Raw genomic sequence first — 22,166 nt, 5'->3', positions numbered from 1 at the left:
TTGAAGAAACAACACAAGTCGATTCGTATGAGATTCTGCTAAATGTAAAGACTGAGCAAGTACCAAGATATCGTCCAAATAAGGAAATACCACAATACCCTGTTCTCTGATTACAGACAGAAGGGCACCGAGAACCTTTGTAAAAATTCTTGGAGCTGTAGCTAGGCCAAACGGCAGAGCCACAAACTGGTAATGCTTGTCCAGAAAAGATAATCTCAGGAACTGATAATGATCTGGATGAATCGGAATATGCAGATATGCATCCTGTAAATCTATTGTGGACATATAATGCCCTTGTTGAACAAAAGGCAAGATAGTCCTTACAGTTACCATTTTGAACGTTGGTATCCTTACATAACGATTCAATATTTTTAGATCCAGAACTGGTCTGAAGGAATTCTCCTTCTTTGGTACAATGAAGAGATTCGAATAAAACCCCAGCCCCTGTTCCAGAACTGGAACTGGCATAATTACTCCAGCCAACTCTAGATCTGAAACACATTTCAGAAATGCTTGAGCTTTCACTGGATTTACTGGGACACGGGAAAGAAAAAATCTCTTCTGAACCCTTCTGAAACAATGTTCTGAATCCAAAGATTGTGAACAGAATTGATCCAAATTTCTTTGAAAAAACGTAACCTGCCCCCTACCAGCTGAGCTGGAATGAGGGCCGCACCTTCATGTGGACTTAGAAGCTGGCTTTGCTTTTCTAGAAGGCTTGGATTTATTCCAGACTGGAGATGGTTTCCAAACTGAAACTGCTCCTGAGGATGAAGGATCAGGCTTTTGTTCTTTGTTGAAACGAAAGGAACGAAAACGATTATTAGCCCTGTTTTTACCCTTAGATTTTTTATCCTGTGGTAAAAAAGTTCCTTTCCCACCAGTAACAGTTGAGATAATAGAATCCAACTGAGAACCAAATAATTTGTTACCCTGGAAAGAAATGGAAAGTAGAGTCGATTTAGAAGACATATCAGCATTCCAAGTTTTAAGCCATAAAGCTCTTCTAGCTAAAATAGCTAGAGACATAAACTTGACATCAACTCTGATAATATCAAAAATGGCATCACAGATAAAATTATTAGCATGTTGAAGAAGAATAATAATATTATGAGAATCATGATCTGTTATTTGTTCTGCTAAAGTTTCCAACCAAAAAGTTGAAGCTGCAGCAACATCAGCCAATGATATAGCAGGTCTAAGAAGATTACCTGAACATAGATAAGCTTTTCTTAGAAAGGATTCAATTTTCCTATCTAAAGGATCCTTAAAGGAAGTACCATCTGACGTAGGAATAGTAGTACGTTTAGCAAGGGTAGAAATAGCCCCATCAACTTTAGGGATTTTGTCCCAAAATTCTAATCTGTCAGACGGCACAGGATATAATTGCTTAAAACGTTTAGAAGGAGTAAATGAATTACCCAAATTATTCCATTCTCTGGAAATTACTTCAGAAATAGCACCAGGAACAGGAAAAACTTCTGGAATAACCACAGGAGATTTAAAGACCTTATCTAAACGTTTAGATTTAGTATCAAGAGGACCAGAATCCTCAATTTCTAAAGCAATTAGTACTTCTTTAAGTAAAGAACGAATAAATTCCATTTTAAATAAATATGAAGATTTATCAGCATCAACCTCTGAGACAGAATCCTCTGAACCAGAAGAGTCATTAGAATCAGAATGATGATGTTCATTTAAAAATTCATCTGTATAAAGAGAAGTTTTAAAAGATTTTTTATGTTTACTAGAAGGAGGAATAACAGACATAGGCCTAGATTTAGAGTTCGGCGGTAGCCGTCAAAACCAGCGTTAGAGGCTCCTAACGCTGGTTTTGGGCGCCCGCTGGTATTTGGAGTCAGTGATTAAAGGGTCTAACGCTCACTTTACAGCCGCGACTTTTCCATACCGCAGATCCCCCTACGCCATTTGCGTAGCCTATATTTTCAATGGGATCTTTTTAACGCCGGTATTTAGAGTCGTTTCTGCAGTGAGCGTTAGAGCTCTAACGACAAGATTCCAGCCGCCTGAAAATAGCAGGAGTTAAGAGCTTTCTGGCTAACGCCGGTTTATAAAGCTCTTAACTACTGTACCCTAAAGTACACTAACACCCATAAACTACCTATGTACCCCTAAACCGAGGTCCCCCCACATCGCCGCCACTCGATTAAAATTTTTAACCCCTAATCTGCCGACCGCCACCTACGTTATACTTATGTACCCCTAATCTGCTGCCCCTAACCCCGCCGACCCCTATATTATATTTATTAACCCCTAACTTGCCCCCCACAACGTCGCCGCCAGCTACTTAAAATAATTAACCCCTAATCTTCCGACCGCAAATCGCCGCAACCTACGTTATCCCTATGTACCCCTAATCTGCTGCCCCTAACATCGCCGACCCATATGTTATATTTATTAACCCCTAATCTGCCCCCCACAACGTCGCCGACACCTACCTACACTTATTAACCCCTAATCTGCCGAGCGGACCTGAGCGCTACTATAATAAAGTTATTAACCCCTAATCCGCCTCACTAACCCTATCATAAATAGTATTAACCCCTAATCTGCCCTCCCTAACATCGCCGACACCTACCTTCAATTATTAACCCCTAATCTGCCGACCGGAGCTCACCGCTATTCTAATAAATGTATTAACCCCTAAAGCTAAGTCTAACCCTAACACTAACACCCCCCTAAGTTAAATATAATTTTTATCTAACGAAATAAATTAACTCTTATTAAATAAAAGATTCCTATTTAAAGCTAAATACTTACCTGTAAAATAAATCCTAATATAGCTACAATATAAATTACATTTATATTATAGCTATTTTAGGATTAATATTTATTTTACAGGTAACTTTGTATTTATTTTAACCAGGTACAATAGCTATTAAATAGTTAAGAACTATTTAATAGTTACCTAGTTAAAATAATTACAAATTTACCTGTAAAATAAATCCTAACCTAAGATATAATTAAACCTAACACTACCCTATCAATAAAATAATTAAATAAACTACCTACAATTACCTACAATTAACCTAACACTACACTATCAATAAATTAATTAAACACAATTGCTACAAATAAATACAATTAAATAAACTATCTAAAGTACAAAAAATAAAAAAGAACTAAGTTACAGAAAATAAAAAAATATTTACAAACATAAGAAAAATATTACAACAATTTTAAACTAATTACACCTACTCTAAGCCCCCTAATAAAATAACAAAGACCCCCAAAATAAAAAATTCCCTACCCTATTCTAAAATACAAATATTACAAGCTCTTTTACCTTACCAGCCCTGAACAGGGCCCTTTGCGGGGCATGCCCCAAGAAATTCAGCTCTTTTGCCTGTAAAAAAAAACATACAATACCCCCCCCCCCAACATTACAACCCACCACCCACATACCCCTAATCTAACCCAAACCCCCTTAAATAAACCTAACACTAATCCCCTGAAGATCTTCCTACCTTGTCTTCACCATACCAGGTTCACCGATCCGTCCTGGCTCCAAGATCTTCATCCAACCCAAGCGGGGGTTGGCGATCCATAATCCGGTGCTCCAAAGTCTTCCTCCTATCCGGCAAGAAGAGGACATCCGGACCGGCAAACATCTTCTCCAAGCGGCATCTTCTATGTTCTTCCATCCGATGACGACCGGCTCCATCTTGAAGACCTCCAGCGCGGATCCATCCTCTTCTTCCGACGACTAGACGACGAATGACGGTTCCTTTAAGGGACGTCATCCAAGATGGCGTCCCTCGAATTCCGATTGGCTGATAGGATTCTATCAGCCAATCGGAATTAAGGTAGGAATTTTCTGATTGGCTGATGGAATCAGCCAATCAGAATCAAGTTCAATCCGATTGGCTGATCCAATCAGCCAATCAGATTGAGCTCGCATTCTATTGGCTGTTCCGATCAGCCAATAGAATGCGAGCTCAATCTGATTGGCTGATTGGATCAGCCAATCGGATTGAACTTGATTCTGATTGGCTGATTCCATCAGCCAATCAGAAAATTCCTACCTTAATTCCGATTGGCTGATAGAATCCTATCAGCCAATCGGAATTCGAGGGACGCCATCTTGGATGACGTCCCTTAAAGGAACCGTCATTCGTCGTCTAGTCGTCGGAAGAAGAGGATGGATCCGCGCTGGAGGTCTTCAAGATGGAGCCGGTCGTCATCGGATGGAAGAACATAGAAGATGCCGCTTGGAGAAGATGTTTGCCGGTCCGGATGTCCTCTTCTTGCCGGATAGGAGGAAGACTTTGGAGCACCGGATTATGGATCGCCAACCCCCGCTTGGGTTGGATGAAGATCTTGGAGCCAGGACGGATCGGTGAACCTGGTATGGTGAAGACAAGGTAGGAAGATCTTCAGGGGATTAGTGTTAGGTTTATTTAAGGGGGTTTGGGTTAGATTAGGGGTATGTGGGTGGTGGGTTGTAATGTTGGGGGGGGGGGTATTGTATGTTTTTTTTTACAGGCAAAAGAGCTGAATTTCTTGGGGCATGCCCCGCAAAGGGCCCTGTTCAGGGCTGGTAAGGTAAAAGAGCTTGTAATATTTGTATTTTAGAATAGGGTAGGGAATTTTTTATTTTGGGGGTCTTTGTTATTTTATTAGGGGGCTTAGAGTAGGTGTAATTAGTTTAAAATTGTTGTAATATTTTTCTTATGTTTGTAAATATTTTTTTATTTTCTGTAACTTAGTTCTTTTTTATTTTTTGTACTTTAGATAGTTTATTTAATTGTATTTATTTGTAGCAATTGTGTTTAATTAATTTATTGATAGTGTAGTGTTAGGTTAATTGTAGGTAATTGTAGGTAGTTTATTTAATTATTTTATTGATAGGGTAGTGTTAGGTTTAATTATATCTTAGGTTAGGATTTATTTTACAGGTAAATTTGTAATTATTTTAACTAGGTAACTATTAAATAGTTCTTAACTATTTAATAGCTATTGTACCTGGTTAAAATAAATACAAAGTTACCTGTAAAATAAATATTAATCCTAAAATAGCTATAATATAAATGTAATTTATATTGTAGCTATATTAGGATTTATTTTACAGGTAAGTATTTAGCTTTAAATAGGAATCTTTTATTTAATAAGAGTTAATTTATTTCGTTAGATAAAAATTATATTTAACTTAGGGGGGTGTTAGTGTTAGGGTTAGACTTAGCTTTAGGGGTTAATACATTTATTAGAATAGTGGTGAGCTCCGGTCGGCAGATTAGGGGTTAATAATTGAAGGTAGGTGTCGGCGATGTTAGGGAGGGCAGATTAGGGGTTAATACTATTTATGATAGGGTTAGTGAGGCGGATTAGGGGTTAATACATTTATTATAGTAGCGCTCAGGTCCGCTCGGCAGATTAGGGGTTAATAAGTGTAGGTAGGTGTCGGCGACGTTGTGGGGGGCAGATTAGGGGTTAATAAATATAACATAGGGGTCGGCGATGTTAGGGCAGCAGATTAGGGGTACATAGGGATAACGTAGGTGGCGGCGGTTTACGGAGCGGCAGATTAGGGGTTAAAAGTGTAATGCAGGGGTCAGCGATAGCGGGGGCGGCAGATTAGGGGTTAATAAGTGTAAGGTTAGGGGTGTTTAGACTCGGGGTACATGTTAGGGTGTTAGGTGCAGACGTAGGAAGTGTTTCCCCATAGGAAACAATGGGGCTGCGTTAGGAGCTGAACGCTGCTTTTTTGCAGGTGTTAGGTTTTTTTTCAGCTCAAACAGCCCCATTGTTTCCTATGGGAGAATCGTGCACGAGCACGTTTTTGAGGCCGGCCGCGTCCGTAAGCAACTCTGGTATCGAGAGTTGCATTTGCGGTAAAAATGCTCTACGCTCCTTTTTTGGAGCCTAACGCAGCATTTGTTTGAACTCTCGATACCAGAGTTAAATTTATGGTGCGGCCAGAAAAAAACCCGCGGAGCGTTAACAGCCCTTTTACCGCCGAACTCTAAATCTAGGCCATAGCCTTCTTGATGGATTAAGAAACAAAATCTCTTATGTTATCAGGAACATTCTGAACATTAGATGTTGATGGAACTGCAACAGGTAATGGTACATTACTAAAGGAAATATCTGCATTAACAAGTTTGTCATGACAATTAATACAAACAACAGCTGGAGGAACAGCTACCAAAAGTTTACATCAGATACACTTAGCTTTGGTAGTTCCAGCACCAGACAGCGATTTTCCTGAAGTATCTTCTGACTCAGATGCAACGTGAGACATCTTGCAATATGTAAGAGAAAAAAAACAACATATAAAGCAAAATTGATCAAATTCCTTAAATGACAGTTTCAGGAATGGGAAAAAATGCCAAGGAACAAGCTTCTAGCAACCAGAAGCAAAGAAAAATGAGACTTAAATAATGTGGAGACAAAAGCGACGCCCATATTTTTTTTTTTATTTTTTTTTTTTAGCGCCAAATAAGACGCCCACATTATTTGGCGCCTAAATGCTTTTGGCGCAAAAAATGACGCCACGTCCGGAACGCCGACACTTTTGGCGCAAAAGAACGTCAAAAATGACGCAACTTCCGGCGACACGTATGACGCCGGAAACAGAAAAGATTTTTTGCGCCAAAAAAGTCTGCGCCAAAAATGACGCAATAAAATGAAGCATTTTCAGCCCCCGCGAGCTTAACAGCCCACAGGGAAAAAAGTCAAAATTTTAAGGTAAGAAAAATAATTGATTCAAGTGCATTATCCCAAATATGAAACTGACTGTCTGAAAATAAGGAATGTTGAACATCCTGAGTCAAGGCAAATAAATGTTTGAATACATATATTTAGAACTTTATTAAAAAAGTGCCCAACCATAGCTTAGAGTGTCACAGAAAATAAGACTTACTTACCCCAGGACACTCATCTACATGTTTGTAGAAAGCCAAACCAGTACTGAAACGAAAATCAGCAGAGGTAATGGTATATATATAAGAGTATATCGTCGATCTGAAAAGGGAGGTAAGAGATGAATCTCTACGACCGATAACAGAGAACCTATGAAATAGACCCCGTAGAAGGAGATCACTGCATTCAAATAGGCAATACTCTCCTCACATCCCTCTGACATTCACTGCACGCTGAGAGGAAAACCGGGCTCCAACCTGCTGCGGAGCGCATATCAACGTAGAATCTAGCACAAACTTACTTCACCACCTCCATAGGAGGCAAAGTTTGTAAAACTGATTTGTGGGTGTGGTGAGGGGTGTATTTGTAGGCATTTTGAGGTTTGGGAAACTTTGCCCCTCCTGGTAGGAATGTATATCCCATACGTCACTAGCTCATGGACTCTTGCTAATTACATGAAAGAAATATATTACTGTGTCTTTAACAACAACCCTCTGCGCCAACACCCGAAAGGCAAATGGACAGAGAGAAGCTTCCTTGATTAATATTATCTACACTCCTTGTGTCGTTAGTGCTTTATAATTAACCCACTGGTCAAAAAAGAGAACAGTCACCTCGCCGCAGCTCCTACCTGCCTCCACGTGCTCGACACTACCACCTCTTGTACGGCGCACCTAAGATCACTTGTAAGAAATCACAACAAGCGAACTTAGGGGCACTCTTCCTCCTGAGGTCCTGTGAAGATAGAGGGGTCTTAGTTAAATTTCTCTAAGACCAGCACATGAGAGCAGCACAATAATGGGAGGCGCAGCAAGGCTAAAACCCCACCAGTTCCCATAGCCAGGAGGCTATAACTTCAGAGGCTGCTCTATAGTAAAATAGTACACACTGGCACTCTTGATTGAAGAATCTAAACTAAACACCTCACTTTACCTCTTCCTATCACTAACACAGGCAAAGAGAATGAATGGGTTGGAGGGGAAGGGAGGAGCTATTTATGCAGCTCTGCTGTGGAGCTCTTTGCCTCCTCCTGCTGACCAGGAGGCGATATCCCATAAGTAAGGATGAAATCCGTGGACTCGTCATATCTTGTAAAAGTAATAATTCATGTTTAATAAAAAAAATAAAAAGATCTTCCAGCAGACTTGTGCGTCAGGGGAACTATGAGTATACAGCAAGTTTTAAAATCAAAACTACATTTATTGAATACAATGAGGTAAAAAAACTTGCTGTATACTCATCGTTCCCCTTTTCAAACACAAAAGTCTGCTGGGGGATTGCTGACAACGTTATCTGTCTTTTGCAGGAGACCAGTCTGCTTGATGACTGTGAGAATCCAGCCTGCCTGATGTGCACCTTTCGCTCTTGATGTAACATTACATGTAAGTGCATTCATTTATGTTACATCATCTAATAGTACAGATCCTACTGTACTTGGCCATGTGACGCCCCTGTTTATGTTTGTTATCTACAAATTGGTAATTTTGGGAGATGAACCTTATCCCACTACAGTGAGCAGCCTGGGCCTGAATCTGCACATTTTATACTCAGCACACTGACCCATTAGACATTGTTTGCTATTGTTTTCATTCATATTTGGACGGTTTGCTTTTGTAACCATAAGCTTATTTCTTGCTTTCTTATGAGGGGGCCCCCCATCTGTGCCTGTTTTTACTCTGATTTTATACACAAGCCCAGATTATGTGTCCCTTATATGTGTTATATCCCTGTAGAGTTATATATAAATTATTACCTAGAGAGCTGAGGGTTTGGTAATTCTCCATCATCACATTCTTATAAAGCTCTTTTTGTTCTTCAGTTAAACAGCCCCATTCCTCCTCCGAGAAATAAACTGCAACTTCATCAAACTCCATTTGTTCCTTAAAATAAAAATAAAAATCTCAAACCATAAAAACAGGATTTATATTGTAAAGTATAAACCACACAGACTGTGTCAATGACCAAATCCAGAGATTGTCTGATGACCCTGGGGTATTGCTGTGTTTGTTGTATAAAGGTCGCTCAGCACCAGACGTCGACTGATCACCCATATACCCATAAGGCAATTTCAGTGGTGAAACAGTCAATAGAGAACAATCTGAAGACGCACACACAGGAACCAGGAGAAATGTTTGGGGATATCAGAAATGTAGAGTATCAAATAGTGGAAACTGGAGAGACAGGAATTTAAATGGTGATATAAATAGAAGAGAAAATAAGGTTGAGGACAAATGGGAGAAGCAATTAGGCTCACTTAAATTATTGGGATCTCAAGGAACAATACAGGAGAGCGAGAGAAGAAATTAACGCCTAGATTACGAGTTTTGCGTTAAAAGCTATGCGGTGCTAACGAGCAGTTTATGCTCACCACTCACTTACAGACAGCGCTGGTATTACGGGTTTTTACAAACCCGGCGTTAACCGCAAAAAAGTGAGCGTAGAGCAAAATTTAGTTCCACAACTCACTCTAATACCAGCGCTGCTTATGTTACCGGTGAGCTGGCTAAACGTGCTCGTGCACGATTTCCCCATAAGAATCAATGGGGGAGAGCCGGCTGAAAAAAACACCTGCAAAAAAGCAGCGTTTAGCTCCTAACGCAGCCCTATTGATTCCTATGGGGAAAATACATTTATGTCTACACCTAACACCCTAACATGAACCCCGAGTCTAAACACCCCTAATCTTACACTTATTAACCCCTAATCTGCCGCCCCCGACATCGCCGCCACCTACATTATATTATTAACCCCTAATCTGCCGCTCAGGACAGCGCCGCCACCTACATTATACTTATGAACCCCTAATCTGCTGCCCCCAACATCGCCGACACCTACATTATATTTATTAACCCCTAATCTGCCGCCCCCAACGTCGCTGCCACTATATTAAAGTTATTAACCCCTAATCCTAAATCTAACCCTAACACCCCCTAACTTAAATATAATTTAAATAAATCTAAATAAAATTACTATCATTAAAGGGACAGCCTAGTCCAAAAAAAACTTTCATGATTCAGATAGGGCATGTAATTTTAAACAATTTTCCAATTTACTTTTATCACCAATTTTTCTTTGTTCTCTTGGAATTCTTAGTTGAAAGCTTAACTTAGGAGGTTCATATGCTAATTTCTTAGACCTTGAAGGCCGCCTCTTAAGAATGCATTTTAACAGGTTTTTCCCCACTAGAGGGTGCTAGTTCATGTTTTTCATATAGATAACACTGTGCTCGTGCACGTGAAGTTACCTGGGAGCCATCACTGATTGGCTAAACGGCAAGTCTGTCAAAAGAACAAATAAAGGGGCAGTCTGCAGAGGCTTAGATACAAGATAATCACAGAGGTAAAAAAATATATAAATATAACTGTGTTGGTTATGCAAAACTAGGGAATGGGTAAACAAGGGATTATCTATCTTTTAAAACAATAACAATTCTTGTGTAGACTGTCCCTTTAACTAAATTATTCCTATTTAAAACTAAATACTTAGTACAAAAAAACCCCCACTAAATTACAGAAAATAATAAACTAATTACACCTAATCTAACCCCCTTAACAAAATAAAAAAGCCCCCCCCCAAAATAAGAAAAGCCCTACCCTACACTAAATTACAAATAGCCCTTAAAAGGGCCTTTTGCAGGGCATTGCCCCAAAGTAATCAGCTCTTTTACCTGTAAAAAAAAAAAATAACAAATACCCCCCCCAAGCGGAATGCAAGGATTGAGCTTGCATTCCATTGGCTGTTCCAATCAGCCAATAGAATGCCAGATCAATCCTATTGGATTTTTTCTACCTTAATTCCGATTAATTAATTCCGATTAATTCCGGCTTGGATGAAGACTTCTCCCGGCTTCTTGAGGACTTCGGCCCGGTTGGGTGAAGACGTCTCCCGGTAATGTGATCTTCAAGGGGTTAGTGTTTTGGGTGGGTTTTAGAGTAGGGTTGGTTGTGTGGGTGGTGGGTTTTAATATTGGGGGGGTATTTGTAATTTGTTTTACAGGTAAAAGAGCTGATTACTTTGGGGCAATGCCCCGGAAAAGGCCCTTTTAAGTTCTATTTGTAATTTAGTGTAGGTGTAGTGTTTGGGGGGGCTTTTTTATTTTGTTAGGGGGATTAGATTAGGTGTAATTAGTTTAAAAATCTTGTAATTATTTTATTATTTTCTGTAATTTAGTGTTTGTTTGTTTTTTGTACTTTAGATAAATTTAATTTAATTGTATTTAATTTATTTAATTATAGTGTAGTGTTAGGTATAATTGTAACTTAGGTTATGTTTTATTTTACAGGTACTTTTGTATTTATTTTAACTAGGTAGTTAAATGGTTAATAACTATTTAATAACTATTGTACCTAGTTAAAATAAATACAAACTTGCCTGTAAAATAAAAATAAACCCTAAGCTAGATACAATGTAACTATTAGTTATATTTTAGCTATCTTAGGGTTTATTTTATTGGTAAGTAATTAGTTTTAAATAGGAAAAATTTAGTTAATGATAGTAATTTTATTTATATTTATTTTAATTATATTTAAGTTAGGGGGTGTTAGGGTTAGACTTAGGTTTAGGGGTTAATTTATTTTTTATAGTGGCGGCGATGTCCGGTTCGGCAGGTTAGGGGTTAAAATATTTATTATAGTGTTTGCGATGTGGGGGGGCTCAGTTTAGGGGTTAATAGGTAGTTTATGGGTGTTAGTGTACTTTTTAGCACTTTAGTTAAGAGTTTTATGCTACGGCGTTGTAGTGTAAAACTCTTAACTACTGACTTTAAAATGCGGTACGAGTCTTGACAGGAGAGGGTCTACCGATCACTTTTTGGAAGACTCGTAATACCGGCGCTATGCAAGTCCCATTGAAAATATAGGATACGCAATTGAAGTGGATTTGCGGTATTTCCGAGTCTTGCCAAAAAAGTGAGCGGTACACCTGTACCTGCAAGACTCGTAATACCAGCGGGCGTTAAAAAGCAGCGTTGGGACCGGCCAACACTGCTTTTTAACCCGAACGCACAACTCGTAATCTAGCCATGAGTTTCTAAAGAAACAGCTGACAGAGCTAGAGTCCTCAACCTAAATTAAAAAAAAAATTAAGCACGAGTGCATTTTTATTATGTAATGTGATGAGTACTTTTAGTTTTAAATTCAATTAATATTTTTAAGTTGTTTCATAATTAAGTTTTAAATATGCCAACATTTAGAATCAATAGTTAAAGGGACACTTCATTCTCTTGCTATTTTTATTTTTTTAAAAGCAGGAATGTAAAGCTTAGGAGCCGGCCCATTTTTGGTTCAGGACCTGGGTTTCGCTTGCTTATTGGTGGCTAAATGTAGCCACCAAGAAGCAGGTCCTATCCAGGGTGCTGAACCTAAAATGGGATGGCTCCTAAGCTTTACATTCCTGCTTTTTTAAATGGTTAAGTGTTTTTTTTTACCATAGACTAAAAATATATGTGATAATAAATGGACACTGAACCCAAATTTTTTCTTTCAAGATTCAGATAGAGCATGAAATTTTAAGCAACTTTCTAATTTACTCCTATTATCAAATTCATTCTCTTGGAATCTTTATTTAAAATGAAAGAATGTAAGTTTAGATGCCGGCCCATTTTTGGTGAACAACCTGGGTTGTCCTTGCTGATTGGTGGATAAATTCATCTAACAATAAAAACGTGCTGTCCACAGTACTGAAACCAAAAAAAAGTTTAGATTACTTCTTTTTCAAATAAAGATAGCAAGAGAATGAAGAAAAATTGATAATAGGAGTAAATTAGAAAGTTGCTTAAAACTGCATGCTCTATCTGAATCACAAAAGAAAAAAATTTGGGTTCAGTGTCCCTTTAAATTTAAAATTCCAGATCTATTAATAACCACACACATAACAGCAGATAAGTGACACTATGACTTATAATCCTCACCTCCCCAGTCAGCATGTACAGTAGACCTCTGAGGTTTGGTTCTTCTCAGTCGACTTGTTGGTCACACGTGAATTAGCACCAAAACTCCAATAACTGGTTTTGATCCTTAATGACACTGAGTAACAGTTTTTCACCTTGTCAATGAGAGTAACACTGACCTATAACTAGAGAGGAGAGTGTAAATGTCACATATTAATGTACATCACTCAAACATCACTTATGTCTCAATAATTCAGGAAATCTGCAGAATGTGTGACGTACATACAGTATTTAAATTTGCTTTTTAATGACATTTCTGTAGATTCTTTAAGACTCGAAAATCCTCTCTGCTCTCTCTAACATATATTGTTACTATTGTTAGAGGTTAATTACAAGAATCTGAAAAGGCTAATAAGCTCTCACCTGTCCTGATCCCTGCTACGCCCAATGCGCTATCACAGTATTAACAAGGTGAAGCCAGATGAGACAGTCCTAAACCCCTTAATAAAGGGATCAGTGAGAAAAAAACAGAATTTATGTTTACCTGATAAATTTCTTTCTCCTACGGTGTGTCCGGTCCACGGCTTCATCCTTACTTGTGGGAATATTCTCTTCCCTAAAAGGAAATGGCAAAGAGAGCACAGCAAAAGCTGTCCATATAGCTCCCCCTCTGGCTTTGCCCCCCAGTCATTCGACCGACGGTTAGGAGAAAAAGGAGAAACTATAGGGTGCCGTGGTGACTGTAGTGTACAGAAACAAAATTTTTTAAACCTGACTAAAAGCCAGGGCGGGCCGTGGACCGGACACACCGTAGGAGAAAGAAATTTATCAGGTAAACATAAATTCTGTTTTCTCCTACATTGGTGTGTCCGGTCCACGGCTTCATCCTTACTTGTGGGAACCAATACCAAAGCTTTAGGACACGGATGAATTGAGGGAGCAAGTCAGGTTACCTAAACGGAAGGCACCACGGCTTGCAAAACCTTTCTCCCAAAAACAGCCTCCGAAGAAGCATAAGTATCGAATTTGTAAAATTTGGCAAAAGTATGCAGAGAAGACCAAGTCGCTGCCTTACAGATCTGATCAACAGAAGCCTCGTTCTTGAAGGCCCATGTGGAAGCCACAGGTCTAGTAGAGTGAGCTGTAATTCGTTCAGGAGGCTGCCGTCCGGCAGTTTCATAAGCCAATCGGAAGATGCTTTTCAGCCAAAAAGAAAGAGAGGTAGCAGTAGCTTTCTGCCCTCTCCTCTTACCAGAATAAACGACAAACAAGGATGATGTCTGTCTGAAATCCTTTGTTGCTTCTAAATAGAATTTTAAAGCACGGACCACATCTAGGTTGTGTAACAAACGTTCCTTCTTCGAAACTGGATTCGGACACAGAGAAGGAACAACTATTTCCTGGTTAATATTCCTGTTGGAAACCACTTTTGGAAGAAAACCAGGCTTGGTATGTAAAACTACCTTATCTACATGGAATACCAGATAGGGAGAAGTACACTGCAAAGCAGATAATTCAGAAACTCTTCTAGCAGAAGAAATAGCAACTAAAAACAGAACTTTCCAAGATAGTAACTTAATATCTATGGAATGCAAAGGTTCAAATGGAACCCCTTGAAGAACTGAAAGAACTAAGTTTAGACTCCATGGAGGGGTCATAGGTCTGTAAACAGGCTTGATTCTGACTAACGCCTGTACAAACGCTTGTACATCTGGCATGGCTGCCAGACGTTTGTGCAACAAGACAGACAGAGCAGATATCTGTCCCTTTAGAGAACTAGCTGACAGACCTTTCTCCAAACCCTCTTGGAGAAAGGAAAGAATCCTAGGAATTTTGATTTTACTCCAAGGAAAACCCTTGGATTCGCACCAACGGATATATTTGTGCAATATCTTATGGTAAATCTTCCTAGTCACAGGCTTTCTGGCTTGAACCAGAGTATCTATAACTGAATCTGAAAACCCACGCTTAGATAGAATCAAGCATTCAATTTCCAAGCAGTCAGTTGCAGAGAGACTAGATTTGGATGTTCGAATGGACCTTGTACAAGAAGATCCTGTCTCAAAGGTAGCTTCCATGGGGGAGCCGATGACATATTCACCAGGTCTGCATACCAAGTCCTGCGTGGCGACGCAGGAGCTATTAGAATCACCGAGGCCTTCTCCTGTTTGATCCTGGCTATCAGCCTGGGAAGGAGAGGGAACGGTGGAAACACATAAGCTAGATTGAACGACCAAGGCGCCATTAATGCATCCACTAGTGTCGCCCTGGGATCCCTGGATCTGGACCCGTATCGAGGAACTTTGAAGTTCTGACGAGACGCCATAAGATCCATATCCGGAGTGCCCCATAGTTGAGTTAACTGGGCAAAGACCTCCAGGTGGAGTTCCCACTCCCCCGGATGGAAAGTCTGACGACTCAAATAATCCGCCTCCCAGTTGTCTACTCCTGGGATGTGGATTGCAGATAGGTGGCAGGAGTGATCCTCCGCCCATTTGATGATCTTGGATACATCTGTCATTGCCAAGGAACTCTTTGTTCCCCCCTGATGATTGATGTACGCTATAGTCGTCATGTTGTCCGACTGAAATCTTATGAATCTGGCCTTCGCTAGGTGAGGCCAAGCCAGGAGCGCATTGAATATCGCTCTCAGTTCCAAAATGTTTATCAGGAGAAGGGACTCTTCCCGAGACCATAGACCCTGAGCTTTCAGGGAGTCCCAGACCGCGCCCCAGCCTAAGAGACTGGCGTCGGTCGTGACGATGACCCACTCCTTGAACTCTAGAAAATACCCCTGAGAGACTATTTCTAGTGCCCAGGGATCCGGAACATCTCTTGCCCAAGCCTGAGCAAAGAGAGAAAGTCTGCCCCCTACTAGATCCGGTCCCGGATCGGGGGCTACCCCTTCATGCTGTCTTGGTAGCAGCAGCAGGCTTCTTGGCCTGTTTACCCTTGTTCCAGCCTTGCATTGGTTTCCATGCTGGTTTAGGCTGGGAAGCGTTACCCTCTTGTCTAGAGGCTGCAGAGTTAGAAGACGGTCCGTTCCTGAAATTGCGAAAGGAACGAAAATTAGATTTGTTCTTAGCCTTGAAAGGCCTATCCTGTGGGAGGGCATGGCCCTCTCCCCCAGTGATGTCTGAAATAATCTCCTTCAATTCTGGCCCGAAAAGGGTCTTACCTTTGAAAGGAATATTAAGCAGTTTTGTCTTGGACGACACATCCGCCGACCAAGATTTTAGCCAAAGCGCTCTGCGCGCCACTATTGCAAAACCTGAATTTTTCGCCGCTAATTTAGCCAATTGAAAAGCGGCATCTAAAATAAAGGAAATAGCCAACTTTAGTGCGTGAATTCTGTCCATGACTTCCTCATATGGAGTCTCCTTATGGAGCGAATTTTCTAGTTCCTCGAACCAAAAAGACGCCGCCGTGGTGACAGGAATAATGCACGAAATTGGTTGGAGAAGGAAACCTTGCTGAACAAATATCTTTTTAAGCAATCCTTCCAATTTTTTATCCATAGGATCTTTGAAAGCACAACTGTCCTCAATGGGAATAGTTGTGCGCTTGGCCAACGTAGAAACTGCCCCCTCAACCTTAGCGACTGTTTGCCATGCGTCCCTTCTGGGGTCGACAATGGGGAACATTTTCTTAAATATAGGAGGTGGGACAAAAAGGTATACCTGGCTTCTCCCACTCCTTGGTCACTATGTCCGCCACCCTCTTGGGTATCGGAAAGGCATCAGCGTGCACAGGGACCTCTAGGAATTTGTCCATTTTGCACAATTTCTCTGGAATCACCAAAGAGTCACAATCATCAAGAGTAGTTAGCACCTCCTTAAGCAGGGCGGGGAGATGTTCTAACTTAAATTTAAATGCCACGATATCAGGTTCTGCCTGCTGAGAAACTTTTCCTGAATCAGAAATTTCTCCCTCAGACAGACCCTCCCTCACTGCCAATTCAGACTGGTGTGAGGGTATAACAGATAAATTATCGTCAGCGCCCACTTGCTCATCCTCTGTATTTAAAACTGAGCGATCACGCTTTCTGGGAAATGCTGGCAGTTTGGATAAAAGATTTGCTATAGAATTATCCATAACTGCAGTTAATTGCTGCATAGTAACAAGCATTGGCGCGCTAGATGTACTAGATATCGCATGCGCAGGCAAAACTGGTGTTGACACAGAAGGAGAGGATGATGAACTATCCCCACTACCTTCATTTGAAGAATCATCTTGGGCAACCTTATTAAATGTGACAGTACTGTCCTTACTTTGTTTGGACGCCATGGCACAATTTGAACATACATTTAAAGGGGGAACCACCTTGGCCTCCATACACACAGAACATATGCTATCTGAAGGTATAGACATGTTAGATAGACTTTGGCAGTCTATTAATGCAATAAAACCGTTTTTAAACAAAACCGTTACTGTCTCTTTAAATAATAAAAAGAGCACACTTTATTTCTGAATGTTTGAAAAACTATGAAGGAAATATCCGATCTTTACAAAATTTGCACCCTAAATTTCAAGTCTCTAACCCCTTAAATGAGCAAACCGGAGCTAATTGTTCAATTTACCAGTTTAAACCCACTACAGTCCCTGCCACAACCTTTGCTGCGGCTTTTACCTTCCTTGGGGGTTATTCACCACAGAAATAAGCCTTCTTGAAATCGTTTTTATGGCCACAGGACCCTCTCACATGAAGCTGCATGCACTGCTTCTAGAAGTAACTGCGCAACTGAGGCGCGAAAATGAGGCCTCCTCCCTCTGCATACCAGAGTGAAGGGGCCTTCCTGACTAGATTAGGTGTCTACACAACTGCCAGGCGTAATAAAAACGTTCCCAAAAGTGTTTCAAAGTCACAAAACACTCCAAAAGTCATATAAACATTATAAAAATCAATCGATTTAGCCCACAATAGTGTCAACCAGTATAGAGCCCATTTATAAGCCTTCATTCTGTTATGAGTCTAAGAAAATGGCTTACCGATCCCATAAGGGAAAATGACAGTCTTCTAGCATTACTATGTCTTGTTAGAAAAGAGACTAGTCATACCTGGAGCAAAAAAGTCTGCAAACTGTTCCACCCAACTGAAGTTCTCTGGTTTCAACAGTCCTGCGTGCGAACAGCAATGGATTTTAGTTACTGTTGCTAAAATCATACTCCTCTTTTAACAGAACTCTTCATCACTTTCTGTTGTAGAGTAAATAGTACAAACCGGCACTATTTTAAAATAACAAACTCTTGATAGAAGAAATAAAACTACAACTAACACCACATACTCTTTACCATCACCGTGGAGATGCTACTTGTTCAGAGCGGCAAAGAGAATGACTGGGGGGCGGAGCCAGAGGGGGAGCTATATGGACAGCTTTTGCTGTGCTCTCTTTGCCATTTCCTGTTAGGGAAGAGAATATTCCCACAAGTAAGGATGAAGCCGTGGACCGGACACACCAATGTAGGAGAAATGTTATACCCTGAGTGGGTTTTATTGGCCTCTGAGATACTCGGCACTCACACCAGTAACAGTGTGAGTGACCATAATAAACGGATGGCGCTGGTCTTGATATGAAGTTAAGTTTTCTAATGATAGATAGAAATGGACTTGATGTGCAAGTTTAAATCCACAAAAATAATGTGTAATATACTCACTCCTTCAATAATCTGAGTTCAGCTTCTAAGGTATGCCTTTCTCCAGAAGATAGGAAACAAATCCCAAAGAGGATGTCAGCTGGGCTGGAAATGGATTGAAAACCCCATCAGCAGTAAAATAGTAACTTTTATTACAAATCAAATAGTAACTTACTTATCAAATATAGTAAGTCCGGCTCGTCACAGGAAAGAAAATGATTCCAAGTGTATAAAAGATATAAATATTTATTTTAGCTCTACGCGTTTCAACAAGAATTGCTAACGTTAGCCCTGGATAGAGAAGTTATAAGTGAACAAGAATATGATTTTTTATTTAAGACCCATTCTAAAACTCCCATTTTTTATTTTTTACCGAAATTACACAAAGACCCTCTGCAACCCCCAGGCCGCCCTATCATTAGTGGCATTGATTGATTAACTTCAAATTTATCTGCTTTTATTGATTATCTCCTACAACCCTATGCACAAAATTCCAAATTGTATTTAAAAGATACCACTAATGCGCTTAATATTATTAACCAAGTGAAATGGGAATCCAATTATTTATGGGCCACCATGGATGTTACATCATTGTATTCCATAATTGATCATCAGAAAGGCTTAACAGCCATCAGATGGAAATTAACACAGGATCCAAACTTATCAGAAAAAATGCTAGATTTCATTCTTGTAGCTATAAAGTTTATGTTAACTCATAATTTTTTCTGGTTTAATGACCAACAATACCTGCAGATATGCGGTACCGCCATGGGCACCAGGTTCGCCCCTAGCTACGCCAATATTTATATGGACCACTTTGAACATCTTTATGTGTGGTCCAATGACGTGGCTGGGGCGAGCCTGGTGACATGGCGGAGGTATATCGATGACGTTCTCTGTATTTGGAGGGGAAGTATAGATACCTGCCAGCAATTTGTCAACAGTCTTAATAAGAACAATATGAATATCATATTAACCCCAGAGCTGCATAATACCAAAGCAACTTTTCTAGATCTGTCCATCATAACCATTGATGGATGTATACATACTAAAACACACTTCAAAGAGTGTGATGTAAATACATACATTCAACATGATAGTCAACATCATCCTTCATGGTTAAAAGCAATACCCAGAGGACAATTTCAACGAATTAGAAGAAATTGTGACAGAATAGAAGATTACGAGGAGCAATCGACAATACTTAAAAATAGATTCCTAGAAAAGGGTTATTCTTCAATTAACCTGGAAGCAGATAGACAACTAGTTAAAAACATGGATCGTAATACTTTTTTTGGCCAAGCAAAAAACTGTTATAAATAAACAATCTTCCTTCCCTAGATTCATTACTACTTTCAATTCAGGGCATAATCAAATTACTAACATAATCAAAAAACACTGGCATATTCTACAGAATGACGAATTTCTAGGTAAGATTATACCCACCAAACCACAAATCACTTATAGACGAGGTAGTAATTTCAAACAAAAATTAGCTCCATCATTAATAAAGGGCATGGCTCCAAAACCACCTTTAAGCATTTCAAATTTACAGGGTTTCTATACATGTGGAAAATGTAAAGGTTGTAATTATACCAAAAGAAGCCATAAATCCTTTACTTCTTTTATAACAGGCAAAACCTACATAATTAAACATTTTATCACATGTAAAACAAAATTTTTTATATATTTACTCCAGTGCAATTGTCAAATACAGTACTTAGGACAAACTACCAGATTTCTAAAGACTCGCATCTTAGAACACCTCAATAAAATAGATAAGAAACATGAGGATCATGGCGTCCCTTTACATTGTAATACTTGCCCCAAATTTGATCCAAATAACTTCTCATGGATAGGAATAGAAAAAAGTATCTACCCATTGGAGAGGAGGATTTCTAGAACATGAATTAAATAAGAGAGAATTATGGTGGATCCATACACTCAGAACTTACAATCATTGTGGGTTAAATAAAGACATCCGAATAGCGGCTTTTATTTAAACTAAAAATCCAATTTGCATTGTAGACATTCAGTCTTTCATAAATATTGTGGTCTTCATTATAATTCCTAATGACATTGGAGCCATTTTTTTCAAATGTTAATTCCTTTTTTCACCCTAATTAGTCACTAGAATTTAATTCATATCACGCATTTTATACATTATAAATATAGGATTTACTATGCTAATTGTTGTTTCTATTAAACAACATTCACTATTAATTTCACATACACACTGTCTCTTTAAGACAGACACAAGTTATAATACGAATATAGATAAATTAAACACAACACAGAAATAATTGTTATTAATTTTATTTTATTTTTATTATTACAAATTATACACTAAGATTTTTTTATTAGAATTGCTAAAAACATTTGGAAGAAATATTACCCTAAGGAAATGATAAAATTTCTTATTGCATAATGATTTTGTTGGTATCACCTTTTATGGTGCTGTTCGGCCTTTTTATGGTCCCGTTCGGCCTGTTTATATAAAACATTGGGAAGAGATTCCTTTGTGGTTATATTGTTTTTATATTGTTTTGATATTGTCTCAATATTGTTCTAAGTTGTTGAAGAATTATTCTGCATAATATAATTGTTCCATGTGTGATTGGAATGGATACTGCTGCTTTCCCTTCTTCTCCATTCATAGAATATTGGTTCGTATCGAGCCTAACAAACTTGTAAAACTTCGATACACATGGACAGAGACACTGGGAAAAAGATGGTCCTTAGGATTGGCTAAGAGGGGGGTTAAATAAAGACATCCGAATAGTGGCTTTTATTTAAACTAAAAATCCAATTTGCATTGTAGACATTCAGTCTTTCATAAATATTGTGGTCTTCATTATAATTCCTAATGACATTGGAGCCATTTTTTTCAAATGTTAATTCCTTTTTTCACCCTAATTAATCACTAGAATTTAATTCATATCACGCATTTTATACATTATAAATATAGGATTTACTATCCTAATTGTTGTTTCTATTAAACAACATTCACTATTAATTTCACATACACACTGTCTCTTTAAGACAGACACAAGTTATAATACGAATATAGATAAATTAAACACAACACAGAAATAATTGTTATTAATTTTATTTTATTTTTATTATTACAAATTATACACTAAGATTTTTTTATTAGAATTACTAAAAACATTTGGAAGAAATATTACCCTAAGGAAATGATAAAATTTCTTATTGCATAATGATTTTGTTGGTATCACCTTTTATGGTGCTGTTCGGCCTTTTTATGGTCCCGTTCGGCCTGTTTATATAAAACATTGGGAAGAGATTCCTTTGTGGTTATATTGTTTTGATATTGTCTCAATATTGTTCTAAGTTGTTGTAGAATTATTCTGCATAATATAATTGTTCCATATGTGATTGGAATGGATACTGCCGCTTTCCCTTCTTCTCCATTCATAGAATATCGGTTCGTATCGAGCCTAACAAACTTGTAAAACTTTGATACACATGGACAGAGACACTGGGAAAAAGATGGGAGTAACATGTGATCGGACAGGCCCACGCGACGTCATACACTAACGGGGAACATTCCAGTGTAACCGGATTGGCCACAAGAGTCACGTGACATTATGACGGACCTGAAAAGGAACTAAAAGAAAAGGAATACTCGAATGAACTCAATTCATTAGCGTACTTTCATTGGACAAAATCTCAAAGGAACGCAATCATTGGCTACAATCTTTCGTTTGTATGTTTACGCCTAACTGCATTACAAAAAGGA

At 39.0% G+C, this 22,166-nt stretch overlaps 1 protein-coding gene across 2 annotated transcripts in view; it reads right to left on the bottom strand.

Moving 5' to 3' along the window:
* Window positions 1-22,166, bottom strand: part of LOC128657232 (zinc finger protein 585A-like) — a 117,364-nt gene that overhangs the window by 42,402 nt on the left and 52,796 nt on the right. The window contains exons 3-4 of one of the 2 annotated variants that reach the window (XM_053711496.1): window positions 12,791-12,954; window positions 8,636-8,762 (exon numbers count right to left, since the gene is read on the bottom strand). In XM_053711496.1, coding sequence (XP_053567471.1) covers window positions 8,636-8,762; window positions 12,791-12,805 — 142 coding nt within the window. In that variant the 5' untranslated portion in view covers window positions 12,806-12,954. Of the gene's footprint in view, window positions 1-8,635; window positions 8,763-12,790; window positions 12,955-22,166 lie in introns of those variants that run through there. The other variant, XM_053711497.1, reaches the window with a different exon arrangement.

The sequence above is a fragment of the Bombina bombina genome, chromosome 4 (assembly GCF_027579735.1).
Source record: "Bombina bombina isolate aBomBom1 chromosome 4, aBomBom1.pri, whole genome shotgun sequence".
NCBI lineage: Eukaryota > Metazoa > Chordata > Amphibia > Anura > Bombinatoridae > Bombina > Bombina bombina.
The sequence above is the reverse complement of the archived record's forward strand: the minus strand, read 5'-3'. Positions and strand labels throughout refer to the sequence as shown.